At 38.2% G+C, this 21,864-nt stretch overlaps 3 protein-coding genes across 3 annotated transcripts; 1 reads left to right on the top strand and 2 right to left on the bottom strand.

Annotated features, from left to right (window-relative positions):
- The first annotated feature begins 1,311 nt into the window (after nucleotides 1-1,311).
- Nucleotides 1,312-3,619, top strand: LOC142949558 (extracellular superoxide dismutase [Cu-Zn]-like). The gene is made up of 2 exons (XM_076091269.1): nucleotides 1,312-1,447; nucleotides 2,089-3,619. The coding sequence occupies exons 1-2, from the start codon at nucleotides 1,434-1,436 to the stop codon at nucleotides 2,723-2,725; spliced, it is 651 nt and encodes a 216-aa protein (XP_075947384.1). The 5' UTR covers nucleotides 1,312-1,433; the 3' UTR covers nucleotides 2,726-3,619.
- A 271-nt stretch (nucleotides 3,620-3,890) lies between these two features.
- On the bottom strand, nucleotides 3,891-9,644 carry LOC142949556 (coiled-coil domain-containing protein 149-like). The gene is made up of 12 exons (XM_076091267.1): nucleotides 9,468-9,644; nucleotides 8,480-8,641; nucleotides 8,294-8,332; nucleotides 7,701-7,808; nucleotides 7,373-7,489; nucleotides 6,672-6,844; nucleotides 6,408-6,480; nucleotides 6,164-6,248; nucleotides 5,861-6,008; nucleotides 5,667-5,743; nucleotides 5,262-5,327; nucleotides 3,891-5,169 (listed from the first exon to the last, which is right to left on the bottom strand). Exons 1-12 carry the CDS (start codon nucleotides 9,516-9,518, stop codon nucleotides 4,634-4,636), a joined length of 1,635 nt encoding a protein of 544 aa, XP_075947382.1. The 5' UTR covers nucleotides 9,519-9,644; the 3' UTR covers nucleotides 3,891-4,633.
- A 2,679-nt stretch (nucleotides 9,645-12,323) lies between these two features.
- On the bottom strand, nucleotides 12,324-16,694 carry LOC142949557 (leucine-rich repeat LGI family member 2-like). The gene is made up of 8 exons (XM_076091268.1): nucleotides 16,469-16,694; nucleotides 16,221-16,292; nucleotides 15,973-16,044; nucleotides 15,592-15,663; nucleotides 15,391-15,462; nucleotides 14,567-14,736; nucleotides 13,606-13,770; nucleotides 12,324-13,159 (listed from the first exon to the last, which is right to left on the bottom strand). Exons 1-8 carry the CDS (start codon nucleotides 16,642-16,644, stop codon nucleotides 12,324-12,326), a joined length of 1,635 nt encoding a protein of 544 aa, XP_075947383.1. The 5' UTR covers nucleotides 16,645-16,694.
- Between the last annotated feature and the right edge of the window lie 5,170 nt (nucleotides 16,695-21,864).

The raw sequence follows: 21,864 nt of genomic DNA, 5'->3' as shown, positions 1-21,864 counted from the left end.
AATATATTGAACTCTGTGTGTCCGTGTTGTGAACCCGAAACTTACATGTGGTTAAAACTATGCAGTAATGAGGAACTTGCAGGTGAAAGTCTCATTTTACCTTGAAACCGTAACTGGTTCCCAGTTGAACGCATCTAGCAGAAACTAGATAATGAGCAGATCAAGACAGCCTGTGTCAAAAGACCTGTACTCCCCTATGTATGATTTATCTAGAGGAGGGGGCCTCTGTATGCATAAAATGATGTGGTGTCTGATACTTCGTCGAAGCTTTGCCACAGTCTACTCAATACGTAGCTTTGGTATTCTCTTCCCTCTTGCAAGAGAATAAACGGACAAAGACAAACTTGAATCTTGTTAAGACTTTATTATTGATTTGTGAACAAAAACCCTCTTCTCCCGATTAACCTAGAAATATTCCACAACAATATGTATTTCAGTGATGCAGTATGGGCTCCCATCCCTCTCCTGTAAGACATCTCAAAACATTTAGCACTTTTTTACATTCACCCTCCACATTATAGGCTCTCTCCATGTTAATCTCGGGTCAAATACATTCCCAAAAAACTTTCAACTCTCTCCCGGTCACTTCCATGTAATTTCAGATTATTGCCTTCCCTGAGTTTCCTTCTGGTAAAGAGCATAATTTTTGTCTTCTCCACTGAAAATGTAAATCCCCCCCCCCCCCCCCATTTCAACTTTACGCACCTCTTTTCATTTAATGTTCCACATTTCTCTCTCTTTTCCCCATATCCATTGGCATATTTTCAAATATATAATTTATCATCACAGAGAATAAAGTGGGATTTATAGCCAGGAGCTAACTTGGTTTTGGGTTCCTGTTTTATTCTTTTCAAATATATTTTACAGCAACTGTGCAGATGACATTACCACTGCCTGCTGGCTTTATGTTCCTCAAATGGTTTGTGATGAGTTAATTAAAAACGCGCAAAATCCATTGACATGAATTGTTTTTTTTAACTAAAATGTTCTCACGTTCCCTAAAGGTTCTTTGACGTATTTCCCCCCCTTCTTACTGCGAATCCATACAACAATTTGGTTATTACAGCATTACCAATTCACCATACTTTTAGGATCTTAGATGTGTTGTGTTGCTTAAGGAGGAGGAGTTTCTGTCCCATGAGCAGCTGTCCTTTACTGCGTGATTACTGCATGTCTACATAAACGGGCCTGAAGAAAACATGCGCAGCTGCACGTCTGGAGAAAACAATGTGTCAACACATACATGCGTTTTAAATAACGAAAAACATCTGAAGTCCCCTTCGCTCCACCCTCAGCAAACAACGCCTATTGACACGGCGACTTTTCTGAAATTTTGCATCTTTTCTCGTCAGACGACCAACAGTAGACGGCTTATCAACAGTTATCAACTTATCTAAAGTTGTAATTACTGCAGCGGTTTGTTTACGCTCACCATGCATCTAATCGGGTAAGTGTACTTTCCTCATATAGCCCGAGGTATCTGCGTTTGGATCGTTTAATTAACTTCATCTGCAGAGTAAAATACTGCGACATAGCCTATAAATGTTTGTTTTTTTAGGAACTGGAGCTTATCATTTGTGCTAATGCTTTTAGGCTCATTTGAGGGAAATATTGTCCGGCAAAAGTCCTTGATTATGAAAAGCATTTAAAAAGTTAGATTGACAAAAGAAATCAACCAAGACCAAAAGGACCGATAAATTGACTAGTCGACTAAAAGGGGGCGCTGCAGTTAATATCAAGATCTTCAGAATCTCTATAGCTTAAACCACTCTGCTAGAAAGTAGCTCAAATGAGTTACACCATCCATCAGTAATGTTAAAATACTTATTACATCTTCATGAAATACTTATATTTAAATTATAAATATGTGTGTATATATATATATATCTATCTATCGATCGATCGATCGATCGATCGATCGATCGATCGATCGATCGATCGATCGATCGATCGATCGATCGATCGATCGATCGATCTGCAAGAAAACAGCCATCAAGTATATCTATCTATAGATAGATAGATTTGATGGCTGTTTTCTTGCAGAATGTATAAATATGAGGCACTCCTAATGATTTTGATATCTTTCAGGTCCAGGTTTATATTGGGATTAGCACTGTTGGTTCTACTGGCAGGCTGTCAACAGTGTGTCTCAGCTGACAGCGACACTTTGGCTCCACCAGAGGTCTCTCAGTACAATGGTACTCTGTATGCAACCTGCAAAATGAGACCCAGCACTTCACTACCCGACGGCCTGCCCAAAGTGTACGGTCAGGTGCTGTTAAAGCAAGATTATCCTCTGGGGAAACTCAATGTCCTTCTTCGGTTCAATGGCTTCCCCACAGAGGGTGATCCAGAGCCCAGAGCGGTGCACATCCATCAGTACGGAGACCTGAGCCGGGGGTGTGACTCCACTGGCGGCCACTACAATCCACATGCTGTACATCACCCCAACCACCCTGGAGACTTTGGTAACTTTGAGCCCCAGGAAGGAAAAATAAATACAATGATGGAATCTGAGGCAACGCTGTTTAGAGAGCTGTCTGTGATTGGAAGAGCAGTGGTGGTCCATGAAAAGATGGACGACTTAGGGCAAGGTGGAGATGCTGGGAGCCTGCTGCATGGAAACGCAGGCCGAAGGCTTGGTTGCTGCATTATTGGGATTTCCCCTCCCGACTCCTGGAATACACAATATAAGCTGTATGATAGGCGGCTGAGGAGAAATTAGTTTTACAGGAATGGAATATACTGTAGGTCAATTTTACAGATTTGGCCTGTATTCATTCATTCATTGTCTGACGTCAATAAAACGTTATTGTTAATCTCAAATGAAGTTTGGTACAGAATTTGGTATACACATTAGTAAGGACGAATCGTACCGACTTCGGTGGTCCTCTGACTTTTCCTCTAGCGCCTTACTTATTTTATGACCAAAAATTGAATTACCATCAAACTCCGCTGTACTTTGTTTACTGCTTATTAGCCAATGTTAGCATGCTAACATGCAAAACTAAGATGTTGAACATAATAAACATAACACTTGCATGCATTTGTATGTTAGCATTGTCATTGCAAACATGTAAGCATGTTGTTAGCCTTTAGATTAAAGAACCTGCCTTAAGACTTCATATGCAAGCAAACCAGTAGTTGAAAACTATTTATTTTTCAGAAATAAATCCATTTTGTACACTTTCTGCAAACATTTAACACATATGGCTCTATGTAATTTCTATCTTGTTTCACCACAAAAACGGGACAAAGACATCAGTGCTGGTAATCTAGTTGTGGCTTAATTGTGTTGTAGACTAAATTCTGTCAGTGTTCTTAATTAAGATGTCATCTGACAAATCCTTGTATGTCAAATAGTTGCTTTGAAGAAGCCTGTCAAGGAAATAAATAAGAGCATGTGTTAAAAAAGAAAATGCAATTATCTTTAATCGATATCTAGTACATTGTCATGCAGCATTTTATAGCTTTGATACTATTGTGTTGATTACAAATAAAGTGTAAGGGTGATTAGCAAATAAGCTAAATGTCTCACATTGTCAAATTCAACACAATAAGAAATTAAACTGTTGTAAATGTGTTTGAAGAAAACAAAATAAAGCTGCTGCTTGAATTAAACATTGTTCACAACAGCTGGATGTCTATTTGTTGACGTACTGGCCAATGAGATTCGGTAGGTTTCTTGAACGTCGAGGCGTGGGAAGTGTCGGCAGAGGTAGAAAGATAAAGGAGAATTGATTTCTAAGCAACACCACGTCTTCATAGTCAAAAGCAATCACACGTTGTCCCTCTTCATTTTAAGTTCCTTTCTGTGAGAAACCTGAATCAGTGTCTTACTCCAGAGTTAACAGTAGAAATGTTAAACAAATTGCCTTCACCTTCACTGCTGAGGTCAAATTCAATTTATCAGTCAAAGCAGAAAAATCTAAATCATGACACCCCTGTGGCATTACAGCCGTATCCTACAGACATTTTTTGCTACTTTTATCGCCATAAATCAGTTTCACCCACCTCCATCTCTGATACATAAACAATAACGCTTCAAACTTTGTGGGAACAGTTTGGGAAAAACCCTTTCCTGTTTCAACACCACAATGGTGTGGAAAAACTTGACTGATGTGCACAAAGTTCTGACCTCAAACCCGTCCAACCCCTTTTGGATTAACTGGACTGTGATCCAGGCTTTGTTGCCCAACCTCACTAATGCTCTTCTGGCTGAGTGGGAGCAAATCTCTGCAGAACATCTTTGTGGAAAAACTATTCCATTAGAGTTATAGCAGCACATTTCTGTTCAACAATCACATATGAGAGTTACGTTTGGACATTCTTTGGGCACATATTACATCATCAGTTCCTGACAGTTGATGCTAAATTTTTGTTTTAGGTTTGTCATGAGTCATTCTTACTACTTTGACGAGTAAAAAAAACAATAATTGGTTTTGATATTACTTGGATTTGCAGTAAATATCAGATGTCAGCATCCATTATCAACTCAATAGCGACACTTTCTTCATTTTGTTTTCATTATTCATAAAAATAAATAAAGTAGCATCATAATGCGATACGGCATTGATTTTTCCCGATGCTCTGCAACATGTGAGCGGCTCATGGAAGACTTCACATTTCCTGACTAACACAAAACATCTGTCCCATCTGGAAGCTCCGTCTCCAGGTTTGACTGGACATTCTCCTGCTCTTCATCGGAACTTGCGGCGGCAGCAGTGCATATTGTGCTATTTATGTTTGCCTCTGTTAGAATAAACTCCATCTCAACAGTTTCCACCCCATCAGTGCATTCATCCGACTGTTCCTCTCTTCCCCCTGTGGGGTCAGAGTCCTCTAAAGTTTGCTCTATGTGGCACAGGTCTGACGGATGTTGTGCGGAGGAGGAATCATTCGCACACTCTTCTTTTGACCGGTGACTCGTTAAATCAGTTGTGACCTGTGACTGACTGCTGTCAGGACACTCTTCACTGTCTGGTGTTTCTGTCTGAGGGCAGACTGGCTCTTCCTCAGCTGGCTGGCACGTCTCCCCGCTGGATGGGGATAGTGTCTCCACAAGAAGCTTCTGTTGACCACCTGACCCAGCTGGCGGTCCACTCTCTTGGACTGGGACTCCTGTGGAGCTCTGCTGATCGACGACTATTTGTTCCGACAGTTCATCACCTGTAAGAATAGAAGATTCAAGAAATAAAATCTCACCAACACACACAATGATAGATTGTGTCTGAGAAGTATGAGTGACATTGAATATTCACCTTCCTGTCCAGGAGACTCCGTCGACTCAGCCTGCTGAGTATTCAGGATGATGGTGTCTTTTCCTCCTATTATGATGGGACATTATTCAGAGTAAGCTTCCATACAAGTGGTAGCAATTCAAGCATCTGTGTGCCACTACTTAAAACTGTTGGATTGGATAGAGATAAGTGAATGCCATTTGGGCAGATATGAGAAGAAATAGAAGAAGTTTAAAGGTTAAAAAGTAGTTAGAGGAAGTGAGAGGAACATACTTCCATATATTCCCAGAGACACATTATAAGTCAGACCTCCAGGGAGCAAGAAGCAAAAGGACAGAAGAGAGGATAATAAAAGTACATTATTGTAAAGAGTAAGTAGACTACAAGCTTGAATGAAACACAGTATATTAGGATAATTATGTTCACCTGGCAGGCTCCATAATCCAGACATTTCTAACGCTTTTAGTTTCTTCTCCAGCTCTGCTACTCGATTTCCAAGAATCCTGACAATAAAAAGGCACAAAAGCAATTATATTTGAACGTTTTGTCTGACATCCAAGTTATTGATATATACAACTCAGAGTGTACACAGAGAGAGAGGGAAGGATGAGATGGACTACTTGTTGATTTGGCGTTGGTGCTGAATCACCATGTTCTTCTCATGGATGGTTTCCAGCAGAGCTGTGGCGAGTGACTTGAGGTCTGAAATGGACTGAGGAGTCACCGGCAAACTGCAGCTGTTTTCTTCAGACAGCAACAGTTCCTTCACTGCACACAGATCGATGGTCAAAGTTTAACACAAAGTGCTGTCTTAAAATTATTAGTTTGTAAAAATGTCTTTTTCTTTAACCTGTTTTTTTGTGACATTGAACATACTCACTTCAGTATGTATGTTTTAAAACTAAATATTTGATCCTTCTGACCTTGTTTGGCAGAGAGCACCCCAGTCAGTGCACTACTGTTGGGTTTCCCACAGATCCTAGAGGTTTTCCTACAGTCCAGGGCACTCTGAAATCAGTGAAAAGCAATACTTAGCATGAGCGGTTTGTGCTTTTAACAGAAGAAAAAACATTTACAAAGAATTAAGAAACAATTAAAAATATTTAAAAGATAACTCTAGGAGTAAAACATTGAAGAAATAAGAATGATAAAACAACATGTAGTTACCTTGTACTTCACCAGGTTTGTTTTGAGCAAGTTGATTTCTTCTTGAAGTTGACAGAACCGTTCATGCAAATACCTAAAATATTATAGAGATCACATGTTCATCATTAAATCATTAAACCTCACCAGTTCTATCATCAACATCAACAGGTTTCAACAGCATGCTAAACTCGTGCAAAACTTAGAGGATGTCTCTTTAACTGTGGACTAATTGCTGCAGATGCTCTAATATTTTAGTGAAGCACCAAGAAAATATCTCTAACAAACCTGTTCTCCATGCAGAGCGCATCTATGTCCAACATGCGTATCTCATCGTTGCCCAAGATGTGGTTAATTTCCACATTGAGTCGATGGGCCTTCTGCTGAAAGACGTCACGCTCCGCTCGTACGTCCTGAAGCTCATCTGTGAGCGACTTCATGCTGTGCTCCAAAACCTCGTTCTACAGCGACACAAAACACAACTAGGATTTAATCTACTAATGATTCGGGCAGAATAGTTCATCCACTCCACAAAGTTGTGGGAAAAAAAAGTGCCTGGAATTAGGGCTGGGTGATATGGCCAAAATCTTCTACCACGATATGGGTCACTTCAGCCAAGACAGCCCGACAACGCCCAGAGCCTTCAACATTTCAGGGCGAATCTCATCCACCTCTGGCACCTTGCCACCTCAACAACCTCTACCAGGCATATGGATGAGTTGAAGACCTCGCGGACAGGGGCCTCAGCCAGACGTTCACAGTTCACCCTCACCACATGCTTGGGTTTACCAGGTCTGTCCGCAGAACATTTACTTGTAATGGAGTATTTTTACTGTGAGCACTTCCTCCACCACTGACTGTAGGTGTGTGCATGGTATAATTACTTCCAAGTCTCGCCATTCGTTTGACAGGATGTTGTTAAATATCACAATGCTGTCAACTACAAGCCAACAACAGAAAGTCACCGGTATAGTCGAATCTGTTCTCACCTGCTCTCCAGCTCTTTCCAACTGTTTGACCAGATCCTCTCGTTCATGAGCGGGAAAGTGTCGAGCACCGACCTCTTCGTCTCCCAGCCGTTGTTTGGTGATGGTCATTCGTAGAAGCTGTTGGGACAGAGAGACCACAGTCTTACTATATGTGATTCTTCTGCTTTATTTCTTTGCATTCAAATCAGCTTAATCGCTACTAACTTAAATCGGATAAAATAATTCATAACTGGAGATATATTCACAACACGCAAAAAGAAATAAAGACGTGATACCCCAATTTGATTTTACTGAAACTTTCGGTATAGTGCACAGTATGTCATGGTACCTTGTTGTCACCTTGAGCTTCCACCAGTCGTTGTTTCAGCTCCTTCACCTCCTCAGAAAGTTGACTGCTCTTTTCTCTGGAGTCTCTCAGTAGCTGGGCTAAATTTACCTGAAGACATGAACGTGAGGTCACATGAGCTAGATCATACAGGGTTAGTTCAGCAGTTACAGGAATGTTTCACAACTGACATTCAACTCTGTACAGAACAGGAATTTAACGTAAATATTTCCCCATTTTTTAACCACGGGGCAGCAGTGGTGAAGAGCATCCCAGTCGCCCTGGTAAACGTGCTCTTATCTAACTATGTACAAAGCAGGGTTGCTCCACGTAGAGACAGCTGGGTTGAATGCAGCGATTATTTTCCCCTTTAAATATTTTAGCATACAACCTCAGAGACCAGCCTCATCCATGAAAAAAAGCACAATGTGTGCAAATAACTGAATTCCACTTACTTCTAACAATCTGGAGCTTATGTGTAAAGCTGCAAAATGCCATCTTGATGAGCCATATCTAACGGCTTGTTTTTAAATCACATTATTCATTTTTGTTCGACAGAGATGCACAAAGAATGTCTGCAGGATAGAATTGCTTACTTGATTCCTTTTCTCAGGAGGCAGAGAGGGATCTCCATCCTATTAGTTATTAAAAACAAAAAGATCTGTTATTAAATGCAACATCGCCAAAATTCAATAGGGGATAATAACAATTTCTAATCTCCATTTTTATGCGTATTAAAACACTCATGATGCATCTTTACGACTGTTACTAGTTCAGCTTACAATGAGTTCCCTGTACTTCTTCTTGAGTCCTTGGTGTCGCTCACGTAGCTGGTTGGCCATCAGTTTGAACTGATCCCTCTCCTGCTGGCAGGTGTCCAGCTCTTTAGACAGAATCAGAAGAGCTTCTTTTTTACTCTCCAACTTACGCTTACAAATGAGGAACTACAGAGAGACAGAGAAAAAAGTTGAAGGCATTATATACCAGAATTTTGAATAATACTTGCTAGGGAGAAACATTAATATTTGAACTGTTTTTTTAATGAAGCAGCGCGGCCAATATGGAACAATTTATATCACAATAACCATTTAAAATCCCCTTTTTAGGTCTGTTTATTTTCATTATCAATTAATCTGTCAGTTATATTTTTGATTAACTGCCCAACTCAATATACCCAAAGACATTCAACTTGCAATATATAAAAGAAACAGAAGCAGCAGATCCTCACATTTGAGAAGCTAAAACACATGGATCATGTTTGGCATTTTTGCTTGATACATTCATTAAATGATTAATCAATTATCAGGGCTGTTGTCAATTCATTTCTGTTGATTGACTAATTGATTCATCGTTTGAGGCCCATACTTGGTAAAGTGGTGTTTCAGATGGATTATAATTTATTGAACAGAGTTTTGTATCATGCTTTACAATATGTAACAAAATAGAACAGTGATGTTAGTCATAACACACAGTACTATTTGCTTTTACTGCATTATGTATCTCTGTACTCACTGGGCTCTGCAGGTAAAAGGAAAAAACATTTACTTCCTTATCTCCAGGCTGAGAGAAACCAAAGCAGCTGACATTTAATCCTCTTTACTGTTTAATCTAAAACTCCTTTACTGTCTGCGGGTGATAACAGGAGGCAACACACATTTAAATACACACATTTCCCGCTAATGTGATAGTTTGGTGGTGCACAAACAAACACAGAGTGGAGGTTATTGAGTATTTACGTCCACGCTCCTCTCTGCGTCTTTCCTGTCTCACCTCGTTGACCAGCCCCTGCCAGTCGCTCTCGCTCCTCCTGGACGGATCCATCTCTCTCTGCGCTGCAGGAAAAAATATATGTATAGTGACGCAAGGTGAGTTTCATACAAGCATCACCATGTTGTGATCAGATCTAGAGACAGTTTGCATCATCAAGACGGATTAGCTGATCGAGGAACATGAGCTGCATCACTTCCGTCCGTCCCCGACGTCAGAGGAGCGTCACGACGCATTTGGTAACCCTCGTAAGTTTGGGAACTAACCCTTGGCACTGACTGATAACGGTATGGCGACTATACATTTTCAAAAATAATTAAGCTCATATGAAATTTTGATCATTTATATCATAATGCCTTATCCATCAATGTAATACCACACACGTTGGCTTCCCATCGTGTGTATTTTGTAGCATAAGTTACTTGAATACAACGTACTCTCAATGCACAACAAAGGCAAGACAATTATTGTAACCTGATGATTACTTTTTTTCAAAGTTTGAAAGGCAATACAAATATTCCATATTCAATCCTTTAATTTTTTCTAAATCAACAGAGTGACAAGCAATAAATGTGTTACGTGCAAAGGTTTAGGTACTTGATTTATTATTGTAGTTTAAGGTTTGGTGACTTTTATATGCAAACCAGACGTTTTAAATAAATAAAAACATCAATAAAACTGCAACTGTACCTGTAAATAAATCTGAGCGTTTACTATCCATACTACCATATAATTTAGTATGCCAGAAATGTTTTCGTATGTCTCAATAAATAGTCAATTCATGTCAAATACAATAGGCCTAAAATACCAGGATGTCCTACTGTATCCAGTCACATTTTAATATTGCAATTATCCTGTCTCATAGTGTGCACAAGAGGGAACCACATGCTGTGACATTTGGCTCTTTCATTAAATGAATTTTTAACAGAAACTCTATTTGTGCATAGCATATGTTCCTAATGTGGTGAAAGCACGCACCTCCAGGTTGTTCAGCTGTTGATAGTTCTGAACAGAAAACGTATAGGCTACTTGGCAGCAGTGCCTCGTACAGAACAACTCAACAAAGAATGACAAAAATACCAGATGATGATGATTACACACTCTGTCTATTCTTGTTCAGATCAGTAAACCGTATGGTTTTGACATTTGTCCGCTGTTGCAGTTGAAAGAAAAATGCCATCTCAGACGCCAGATGCTGACAGCACTATCAATTTCAAACATGCTGTCTCGGGCACTTTGTCTCTGCTTTATGGACACATTTCACAGTCTGTCCATCTGCAAAGAACGAAGAACACAAATACAATGCTTATGGTTAAATGTTTTTTTATTGCATTCACACAGCATTTACACAGCTGTAGCTTGAGCTTAGTAGAGTGGAAAATATACATCATTGCTAGTAAGGACATGAGGGGCAATAATGTTTTTTTCCCCAAGAAATCTGAAATGCTAACAAAAACACATTGCTTATGCTAGATCATGTTAACATTTTGTGACTTTAAGATGTTTGACAGTCTATAGAGACCATGGCCTAATTTGCACATCATGCCAGTGTTATGTGTGTGAAAACGTCAGCCAAACACACTTTAATTTCTGTACAATACATGAAAAATATCAAAAGATCTGTAAAGACACACGTGTGTGTCTTAGGACCATGTAAATATCATTTCAAGTCACATTGCAACACACAATTATCCTTGTGATTGTAATTGAGAGCAACACTCAGCATTATACATTTTGCATAGGAATCAGGATTAAATTATAATTAGTTCTGACACTAATCAGGCACTCTGTAAATACAGTAGCTTGTTATAACTGGTGTGCAGTATAGGCTTAAGCTCATAATATGTAGCTAATACATTCATCTGGATTTTTGGGTAAAAGATTTTGAAGAAAACCTTTATTTCATGCACATTTAAATCATGACAGTTACTGGGATGAGTGGCTTCAACATTTTGACTGACTGCTCCAATTGTTTCAAACAAATCACTTAGAGTATTTTAGCCCACTCCCAATTATTTTGTTGTTTTAGCTACATCCAACCATTTCTGTTATTTTCTAAAACAGACATTCCAACAAGCACACCCACTTCACAAGCAATTTGGGCAGGTGAGAGGAAGTGAGAATGTAAGGAGGGTTTGAGCTCTCTTTTTCCTTTTTAACAGTAACAATTACGTTACTGTTTTGTGTACAACTGAGTGCAATACCATTAATTAATACCTTACAGGAAAGAGTGTGCCATCATCTCAATTATTAAATGATTATTGCATCTCGCCCGTCTCTATGACAGAACCCTTTTCCCCCTACCATCAAGTGTGGCCAATCAGAAAAGCTTTAAACAGCTTTTCGACACCTTACATACTGACACCTTGAGTGTTCACTTTGAGGCACTCTGTGTTGTTTTCATTGTAGAGTAGTGCAGAGATTTATAGTCACTTTTGAATGAGCACTAACTTCACATGGTCTTTACATTTTATGCAACCATTAATGGATAAGTTTCTTACAAGCTGTGTGGGGGGGGACATTGGCGATTGTTTGCTTAAAAGAATTACGATTAAAGCCAACACCTCTTAAGATAATATCTTGTATGCCATAACAATATCTTCATGCTGTTTACATTTCAAATGGTTACAATTTTTTTGTATTCCTGTCAGAATTCAGTTTACTACTTTGGACCTGTCATATCTCCATAATTGTTAGAAATACATATGAACTTGCCAAAGATGTTTGTCTCAAATCAAGAAAGATATATCTAATTGCAGAAGAAAGATATACAGCATTTGAGACTCCTTTGTAGCATACACGCAAATATTGATCTGAGTGACCAACTCATACTGTGATAAGCCATTATTTTGCTAGACATTATAAGCTCAAATCTACAATAATATTCTCAAAAACCATAGATTTGCCCTTGAAGCTGGAGGAGAAGATGAAATTCCTCCGGTCAGTGGTCATTGCTGTAAAGGATCGGGGCGACTGCACATAAATGTCCTTAAACTTGTGGAACGTTTTGGTCTCAACATCCCAGAGGTAGATTTGTGTGAAAGAATAATCGCTGCCAAGAGCAAGGTAGTGCTTGTCTGTGAAGGTGAAAGGTTGGAGGATCATCGCTCCTCGAGAAGGTAGAGCCTGCACCTCAGTGAACTGCTTATTGGTCCACTTGAGGACTTTGGAGTCACCGATGTAGCAAGTCATGGCCAGATACAACTCATCCTCCACCCGGAAAGATTTTACTGCCACCACGTCATCGACATTTGTGATTTCACGATGAAATATGAACTTCAGGGTGCTCTTGTTCCACAGGTAGATGACAGGTGACTGAGAGCGACTGGTCAAGATAAGATAGGACTTCCTATCCAACTCGACAAACTCAGCATCTATATCACGAAACCACTCGTGTAGAAACTGGTAGGAGTAGAAACCAGTTTCATTGCGGTCTGGTTGGTCCGTCCACTTGTACAGAGTAGACAAACCTGCCTTGGAGCTGTCCACAATCACAAAGTACCACTCGCCGTCCATTTGGAAGACCTCGATATCATTTGGCTTCGAGATGTTGAAGACCTCAATTGTTTGAAACTTTGTGTACTTGTTTTGCCGATTGTCAAACTTGTAAATATGGGAGCCACCAAAGAGCTGGGTAACAATTATCAAGACGTGGTCGTCGATCAGAACCGACTTGCAGCCAACAACAGACTTCCCTGTGAGGATAAAAAAGATGAGTGGAAATACAACACAAAAAATGTTGTTTAAGTTGATCATAAACTGACAATAAAATGATAATTTCCTCATAAAGTTGTTCTCTTAAATTAACCTTAATATATATACACATATACACACACACATACATATATACACATACATACATACACACATATATATACACACATATATATTTATTTGTTATTGCCAACACATCCTGAGACCAAAAAACAGAAATGACTAGGCCGCTCAATACTTTTCGACTTCCCCGTCTGTCCTTGGCTCTCAGCCCCGAGGCCCATTAGTTCCTATTGTGTTAAAAACACGTGTTTTTAACACAATAAAAAGGAACAACCTGTATCAGGCTAAACCTGTTCATTCAATCAATTAATTATTGCTTTTGGTCTTATGAGATTTTCTGACTATAAGAAAAATACAGTCAAACCTGTTATATTGTCAAATTTCCTGAAATTCATTTCAATGTGATCCCACTCCATGACCACACAGCTGTTGTAGTTGGGGGCAGCCATCGCCACATAGATGTCCTCTTTAAAGGCGAAGATGTCCGCTGACATGGACTGAATGGGAATGGACTGATGACGCACAAAGTCTGTGAGATGCAGACAAAAACGAAACTCATCAAAATCTCATTATATCTTTATTTATTTTATTGTTCAATATTTTATTTTAATATAGCATGTTTTATATTAAAAGGAATTTATTTTTAGCCATGCTAGTGGCTCTATGGCAACGTTGGTTATTTTGGTCCAGACTGAAATATCTTGCCAACTTAAATGGATTCTCATGAAATTTGTTAAAGATACCCACAGTACCCAGACAACAAACCCTACTGACTTTAGTAATCCCCTGACTTTACCTATAATGCCTGCACAAGGTTGACATTTGGGGTTTTAAGTGAAATGTCTCAACAACTGTTGCACAGATTTAATTGAAACTGAACACATACGTTCATGTTCCTCACAGGATGAATTGTAATAACTTTGGTGATTCCCTAGATTTGTCCTTGAACATCTAGTCAAAATATAGCTAGAAACCTAATGAGATTCATCAGCCTCAGCCGTGCCTTCTGTTTAGTGCTAATTAGCTAATGTTATCATGCTAGCACACTAAACTAACCATTTTAATTAGAATGCTGACGTAAGCATTTAGCTCAAAGCACTGGTGTGCGTAGCTGTGGGTGTGTGTGTGCTTATGTGTGTACATGAGTGTTTTCAGAGGCACACATATTAATAGTCATGGAGTAATCATGTTTGTTTTTTAATGCAGTCCTGTTGAATTATTTAACAGTTTTATTGATTATTGTTCTTTCTTTTTGTTACCATTGCATCTTTAGCTGGGCCTGTGCCTGCTCATAAGAGCCATTGATAGTGTACTTGTCATTTTACCTGTGGAGATACACTCGCCCGGTGGAATAGGAAGGTCATTGAGCCGCTTGCCCTTCATGTCACCGGGGCCTGCGCAGAAGACATCTGATACTGTGGCATTTGTGTTTTTCAGCCACATCATCAGCCACTTGTTCTCACAAATACACTGGAAAGAGTTGCCTCTCAGATCCCTAATGTATGACATGACAAAATCAGTCTGGGTACATTTACTGAACAATACAATATGTTTTATATTCACAAGAGGAAAAGATTGAGATGCCTCAAAGGCTCAAGACATTGTAGTGAGTCATTTAAAATGGTCTTGTATGTGACAAAACTAAGTAAAATGCTAACGTATAATCTAATTCATGATAGTCCAAATAATAATGCTGCAGGATAAAAACATTGCATCCTTCCAAACTCAACTTTTCAGGAACAAGAATTCAGAGTAATTGGTTTAGCTTGATGAAGTCTTATATGACACTGGGTAACTGTTTGATACATACGTGAACCATTTTAGCTACAGTTTAAAACAAATAGGTTTGTTCACCGACAAGCATTTTTGCATCTGTGTAAGAACAATTTTTTACTCAAATGTATTTTAAAAGATGATTAAAAAGAAGCTACAAATGAAAGCCAACCTGAAACTGTAATGCACTATACAGGAGAACAGAGACAGAAAATCCAAATTTGAGCATTCCATATAATTATTGTAGAGTTTAATGCTGCTAAACACACAACACAGCCTGAGTCAGCTTCACTTAGGAGCGCAGTATGGAAAAAGACAACACACACACGCACACACACACACACACACACTGCTGACACCACAACTGCTTACTCACAGTTCCAGCAACGAATCCAAGTCAAAAAACAGATCCCTTGGCAGAAACCTCATCTTGTTATTGGCAAGCGATCTAAACCAGAAACACAGCGAGACCAGAAAAATGTTCATTGTTGTAATTGTGTCAGTCGTTCTCTGTTATAGGAAAGTGTTATTGCTGTAGATGCTGCATGGGTGGTTAAGAGAATAACAAGAGACTTACAGATGAGTCAAATCTCGCAGACCACGAAAGGCATTTTTGGTGATCATTTCAATCTTGTTCCCTTCAATGAATCTGTTCAACTCATCAAAACAGACGTTTATCAAAGCAAAGTCATGTATTATATCATGCCATATTGATAAATCTGCAAATGTCAATACACATGTCAGAATATTACAGAGGGGTAATTTATAGGGTTTTGGAGATTGAGGGGTGGGGCCGAAGGAGGAGAAATAATCTGCAGATGTATTTACACCATGATGTAATACAGTCCTTCACCATAATCATCAATTATTATGTGGTATATTCAAGTTAACTGTTATGCATCTATAAAATCACAAAGTCATTTGACATGGAACAGGAAGTTTATCAATTAGTACTCACAAATATTCGAGATGTGGAAGGCCAGAGAACGCATCATCTTTGATTGTTGTCAAAGAATTTGCATTTAGGAGTCTGCAGAGGAAAAATAAAAAACACCCAAACAAAAATAATTAATAATGAACAATTATTAATTATTAATCTGTCTACTTTTTTGTTTGTGTGTGTTGCACTGTTTGTACAATTAGCCTAAAATGTAAATTGCTGATCAATGAATACATTTTAGTTCCAGGTGAAAAAATAGCACTTACAACAGCTGGAGAGAAGGCATCAGTGAAAACATCCCTTCTGTGATTTCAGAAATAGATCCATTTACCATGCTCCTGTTGAAAGAAAACGCATACACAACAAAGTCGTAGTGAACAATCAGTGCCAGACACACCAGCAGCCAACTCCGCAGGGAAGCACCGAGTAGCAAGCAAATTGTCTCCTTGAACGCAACATTGATTGCCTCGTGCTTTACTGTAGAAATAATCCACAAATACGACGTGTTACTCACAGTGAGTTGATCTCATTGGGTATAGTCCGTGGGATCTGTAAAGTATTGACGCAAATGATGGTCTCCTTGGTGCAGGAGCATCCTGAAGGACATTTGAAATTCCTTTTACATTCAACTGCTCCATAAACACACAGAAGCGCAAAACTGGCCAGTAGCCACCGCTGAGTAGATGTCATGTTGCTTCTTGAATGTTAATAATAGTAAATGAGGCTGTGGTTGGTGCTAGCAGCAGCTTTAACCCGCCTGGGCGACATCAAAATGCTGCAGTAGTGGAAAGTCCTGACACAGACTGATACGGCTGCTGCTGCGTCCCGGAAGGCTGCTTCGGTTTCGGACAGTGTGTTTGCGGGGGGAGGGGGGAGTCGTAAGTCATCACAATGGTTGCCTAATTAGTGGAGAATAATTACTTTAACATTTTGAGTTTCTATATATTTCGTTGTTAAATGAATACATGTCATGAAACATATTTTTGATAATAAAGACGAGGACATCAATACACCACCAGAAGCGATACTAAAGCACACAAATGCAATATACTGATTATTTCAGCACCATGGAGAGCAATAACACATTTTACACGCAGACTTTATCACGTGAGACATTATGCATACCAGATTATTTTGACTTCATTAGTACAGAAAGTCCCATAAAGAGGAAAATGCATTACAATAGACAATAGATTACATACAAATCATGTTCTCTAATGTATGTGCCCAAAAACGTATCAAATAATGTCCTCTAAACTGTACAGTTATTAGTTTTCCAGCTCATTTTGATTGGGATAGACATAACCAAGAGCTCTACACTGTAGCAACTGCTGCAAATTCACACACATGCTGTTACGTCATCGTACCACTAGAGGGTAGCTGTCGATCACCAAACTCCAAGTCTGAAAAAGTTACAGATGTGTTAACAAAGGGGAAAAGTAATCAGCTGTCTTTGATAGTTTTTACATTTTATTCTATTGTATCAGTTGGAATTATTTTGAATTATATTTGATTGATTTTCTTCATGCTCAACCCTCACCAAGAGACCAAAAATACAGTTGCAGTGGTCGAACATTTCATAACATTTCATTACGGTCTTAAATGTTCTGCCTTCTCTCCCAACCTTGGCAAATAAAATTTGCTGCAAAACAAGGTTCCCTCCCGAAGCACAACTCAAGTTCAATAGTCATCCAGTAAAAAGAAGACATGAATAGTGGTAATTTTACAAAAAAATGCAACCCTTATATCCTTATTGTCCTAATAGATAGGAGAGTAAATGATCAATGATCAATCATTCAAAAAAAAAAAAAAAGGATTTCAACTCATACAAAACGTTTCAGATTGATGTCAATAAAGTATGGAAATTACAAAACAATAAATAATAAAGGTTTCATATTGAATCTTGCAAAAGAAAATTATGAAGACACAGTGGGATACACTTTGTTTCACTTGATACTTTGTGGTTTTGCAATCCACAATTATGACCCTTATGTGATACAATTAACTACATTATCTTTGAAAGCCACATAGTACCATTATTCATAGAAAGAAGTATTTACTACACAATAGGGTTGTTAGTTGTTGCAGCAGGCCCTAACAAGGTGCTGACCTTTGCTGGAGGACCAGTAGTTTATTAGCATGAGTGAAACCATACCCATCGCCAGAAGGGGGCAACCGTACATGTCTGCCATTGCTGGCATTGCTCATGACAGCTCTGCATCTAGCATTGCCGTTTTTAGGCGAGAGTATCCCTGAAACACCCAGGACACGTGCAAGCTGAAACCAGAGGACGCTAAAGCTCTTTGCTATTTCTTTCTAAACAACCATCACTGTAATATTGCATTTTGCTCATGTTCTGGATGTCTGTGATACTTAATGAACTCGGTTTTGTGTCAGATGAAACAGGACTCCTTGTAATGAAACATTTTTAATAAATGTAACAAGTGCTCCTACTGTAATATCTCTGGCATCTTTTCCTAAAGTTGTAAAACAAACAAAGGAATCCGACAGAAAAGACTACACACTCATCCACACTCGAGGATCGAACCATTGCTTTTTTTTGTCGTGTTTAACCTGTCATGTCACCCAATTAAGTTTAAATAAATTAAGTTATTAAGTTTTGTCTTGTCTCACATGTCCTGTCTTCACTGACACAAATATAACCTGCTTGATTTTGCATCATAGCATCATGTAGATCAAGTAAGACTAGTCTTTGTGTAAACTAATTCATTTTTTGCAGGTGAAAAATTAATTTGCAGGTCAATCTAGTTGTTTCACTCATAGGGACTTGTAGCATTACTGTTGTTTAGGTGTTAATGCAGGTGTATGAACCAATATCCCTTTAACAGACACAAGCCCACGCTTACTCTCACACACACACACATTTTCTTTCATTTCTTTTCTAAAGTATTGTTATTATTACATATCATATCTTGTAAAAAATACTTTGTTAATTAACAATATTATGTTGTCATATTTTTGTATATTAATTTTGTGTTCTCTATAATTTTGTCAAATTATAATAATATATAGGTGGAGGCTTAAAATAAGCCAAGTTCTCTTCCTGTAATATTATTTATCTCTGTTAAGTTTGAGTATTTTTTAAATTGTGCAAAATAAACTAAACTAAAAAACTAAAACTAAACTAAACAAAACATTGTTGATCATTTCGGTGGTGTAGGCTCTCTTCACCTTAACCTTGATTTTGGCTGAACAAAATGATCTCATCCAGTACTTACTTCCTACATGCTCCTACTACTTCACAATAGTATTGGAAAAGAGTAAATAAAAACTAAATCATTGTTCGTTGTTTGGGTGATACCTAAGAATATTGACTGGGTTTTGTAAACATATCTTATTTAGGAAAGACTGCACAATTTCTTGGGTTTTGAACAAATGCAGATTAACTTCAAACTAGATACTTTCCTTTAGATACAAATACATTTTTTTGTATTGCTAATATCACAGATTCAATTATACTACATTTTTGGCAGCTTTTTACAGTGTTCACAAAATAAATAAATAAGAATATAAAATAGTAAAAAAAAGTAAATATTGATATATTACCATTTGGTCTGTTGGTACAATACTCAGATTTAATGGTATTATTAGCAGTTGCATTTGCAGTTACTTTAAATTTAGCTACAGCACACATGTAGGATTTATATTGACTTTGATGCCATCCGATGGTCGTTTTGTGATTTATTTTGGTTTATCTGAATAAAATTGACTTTACTTAACGTGAAACAATATTGCTCTAACATAGTGGTATGAATGGGTTGCTTCTTCCAATTTGTGATATTTACAAATTGGTAAACCCTGATCACAGTGATCATTTATCCTCCTTAAGTGAATTGTCATCATCCGAGGTTTAGGGTAACGCTCTAATCCCTGACATCCAGTAAACTAGCTCACATATGACACTTTCAAATCCAAAGATGACCTTTCACCCTTTGAACCATGAAACCTTTTAGGGTTGGGAGGGGAAGCCTGGAGAAGTGCGCTGTCTGGCTGCTGGTGACTGCTTCACAGCAGGTGTTCAAGCTCTCAAACTTCTCCAGTTCCCACTCAGAAGCTGCAGAAGGCTCAGGAGTCGATAGAGAGTCACCAGCGCTGCTAGCGCGATCAGCAGGAAACACAAACATATCATACTAGGATTATGCATATTCAACAAGTCTGTGTTCACAATATATTACAAAATCAAGAGAAAGCCATCATAATGAAAATGTTTTTCTACTTGTTGTAAGGAAGCAACAATAATTAATCAACTCATTCACATACAGTTTTGGCAAGAAGCTTTAAGATTTAAGACAGTATTGCATATATATACATATATTCAGATATATTTTAGCTTGTTCCAAATCCTCTTTGAAGCTATGATGTTTACATCGAGTGAAATCTTCAAACTGAAGATAAACTCATGATTTGTATGGCTATACCATTTCATCAAATGGAAATATTATCCATGTTCGTGTGTCATGTTAGAATTAAAAATAAAGTTTTGTGGGTTTGAACAGACCGGTGATTCATTTACAGATTTTGTTTTCCTTATTTAAAAAGATATTTAGATGGCTTTTACTTTCTAGGAGACAGGGTTGTGTATTCCATCTCCTACTTTAACATTTACAGTTTCCATTTTGTGATTCATTTAATTTAAAGAGGTCTGGTCAGCTAACTTTTTTAGAATTAAACACCGTACAAGTCCAGCCTCCACACATGCAGTTTATCAAACACTTTCAAGCAGCCCACATAGGCCCACGTCTGCTCTGCGAGTGGATAAACAACTGTCTGACCAACACTTGTCAAACTCTGAAAATCTGTCACTCTAAAATCAACACTTGTTAACGTTGGAAGATTTGCTGTGTTCAACCTATCCTTCACACTCAAACGGTTACTTTTAGAGCAGGTACGTATTGTGTATTCTGTACCAACACCAGATGTGTTTCAGGGTGGAAGCGAGGCTTGAAATGGTCTTCACACGGACGGTTTGTGGCGTTGATAAATGGCGCTCATGATTTAACACCTGCTGTTTTAATGTAGCCACTGTAAGAAACTGATCTCAACATGCTTGCGTGACTGAGTGGTGTCCCCATTTTAAATAGCTGCCTAAATTTATCAGCTTTGTGGAGGTCAGTTCAAGCTGCATGCATGTGTTCATGTTTTGGCACAGGATTTGAAAATCAAATCTTTAATAGCTCTGAATTTGAGGACATACAGACTACACAAGCACTGTTTTACCACATGAGATTCATTATGAAAGTATATCCACTTTTATTATGTATAAAAGGTAGTACAATAATGACATGGTATTTGTGAAATTAGTTTATTTTAATTTGTTTTGTCAATATTAAAATTCCAACATTCGACTAAGAAGATTAACTGTAAACTGAATAAAAGATATATCAGTAATCAAGCACTGTGTGATTTAATAGCATTTATAGGTGTAATTTGTTGATGTGACACGTAAGCTTGAGTCATGACCTTTGCTGTTTGTCTTTGCAAAGCAGCAGAGGCACACATAAAGTCATGACAAATAAATTACCAATACACTCATGTAAAAATACTCTATCACAAGTAAAAGTCCTGGATTGAACTTGCATTTAATAAGTAAAGTATTCTTAGCTAAATGTACTAAAAATATCAACGTAAAGGTCTTTTTCCCAGTGAGTGATGTATTGTTATTACTGATGCATCAATATTTAAGCAGCATTTTACTGTTGTAACTAGTTTTAACATCATATACAGTTGAGTATTTTAGTCCAGCAGTTCCCAATCTATGAGTTGAGCCCCTCCAACGGGTCACAAGATGCCTCTGAGAAGTCAAGTGATGATTAATGGGAGAGGAAAGAAGGAAAAAAAGCTCTACTACACAAATTCATCTTTTAAAAAAAAAGAACTTTTCTTTATACA

The sequence above is a fragment of the Anarhichas minor genome, unplaced genomic scaffold, assembly GCF_050575085.1.
Source record: "Anarhichas minor isolate MPS153535 unplaced genomic scaffold, ASM5057508v1 ptg000014l, whole genome shotgun sequence".
Taxonomy (NCBI): Eukaryota; Metazoa; Chordata; class Actinopteri; order Perciformes; family Anarhichadidae; genus Anarhichas; species Anarhichas minor.
Note: the sequence above shows the minus strand (reverse complement) of the source record. Positions and strands in the feature narration are given on the sequence as shown.

Bases quoted from the DNA above. Each gene is read 5' to 3' on its own strand.
- LOC142949557 (XM_076091268.1), bottom strand. From the start codon at position 16,644: ATGACATCTACTCAGCGGTGGCTACTGGCCAGTTTTGCGCTTCTGTGT. The intron at 16,293-16,468 runs GTGAGTAACACG...TTCTTTCAACAG, and splicing joins CCCAATGAGATCAACTCACT to GAGCATGGTAAATGGATCTA. The intron at 16,045-16,220 runs GTAAGTGCTATT...TTTCCTCTGCAG, and splicing joins ATGCCTTCTCTCCAGCTGTT to ACTCCTAAATGCAAATTCTT.
- LOC142949556 (XM_076091267.1), bottom strand. From the start codon at position 9,518: ATGGATCCGTCCAGGAGGAGCGAGAGCGACTGGCAGGGGCTGGTCAAC. The intron at 6,009-6,163 runs GTCAGAAGGATC...ATCTGTGTGCAG, and splicing joins GGTGCTCTCTGCCAAACAAG to TGAAGGAACTGTTGCTGTCT. The intron at 5,744-5,860 runs GTAGTCCATCTC...TTTTATTGTCAG, and splicing joins CACCAACGCCAAATCAACAA to GATTCTTGGAAATCGAGTAG.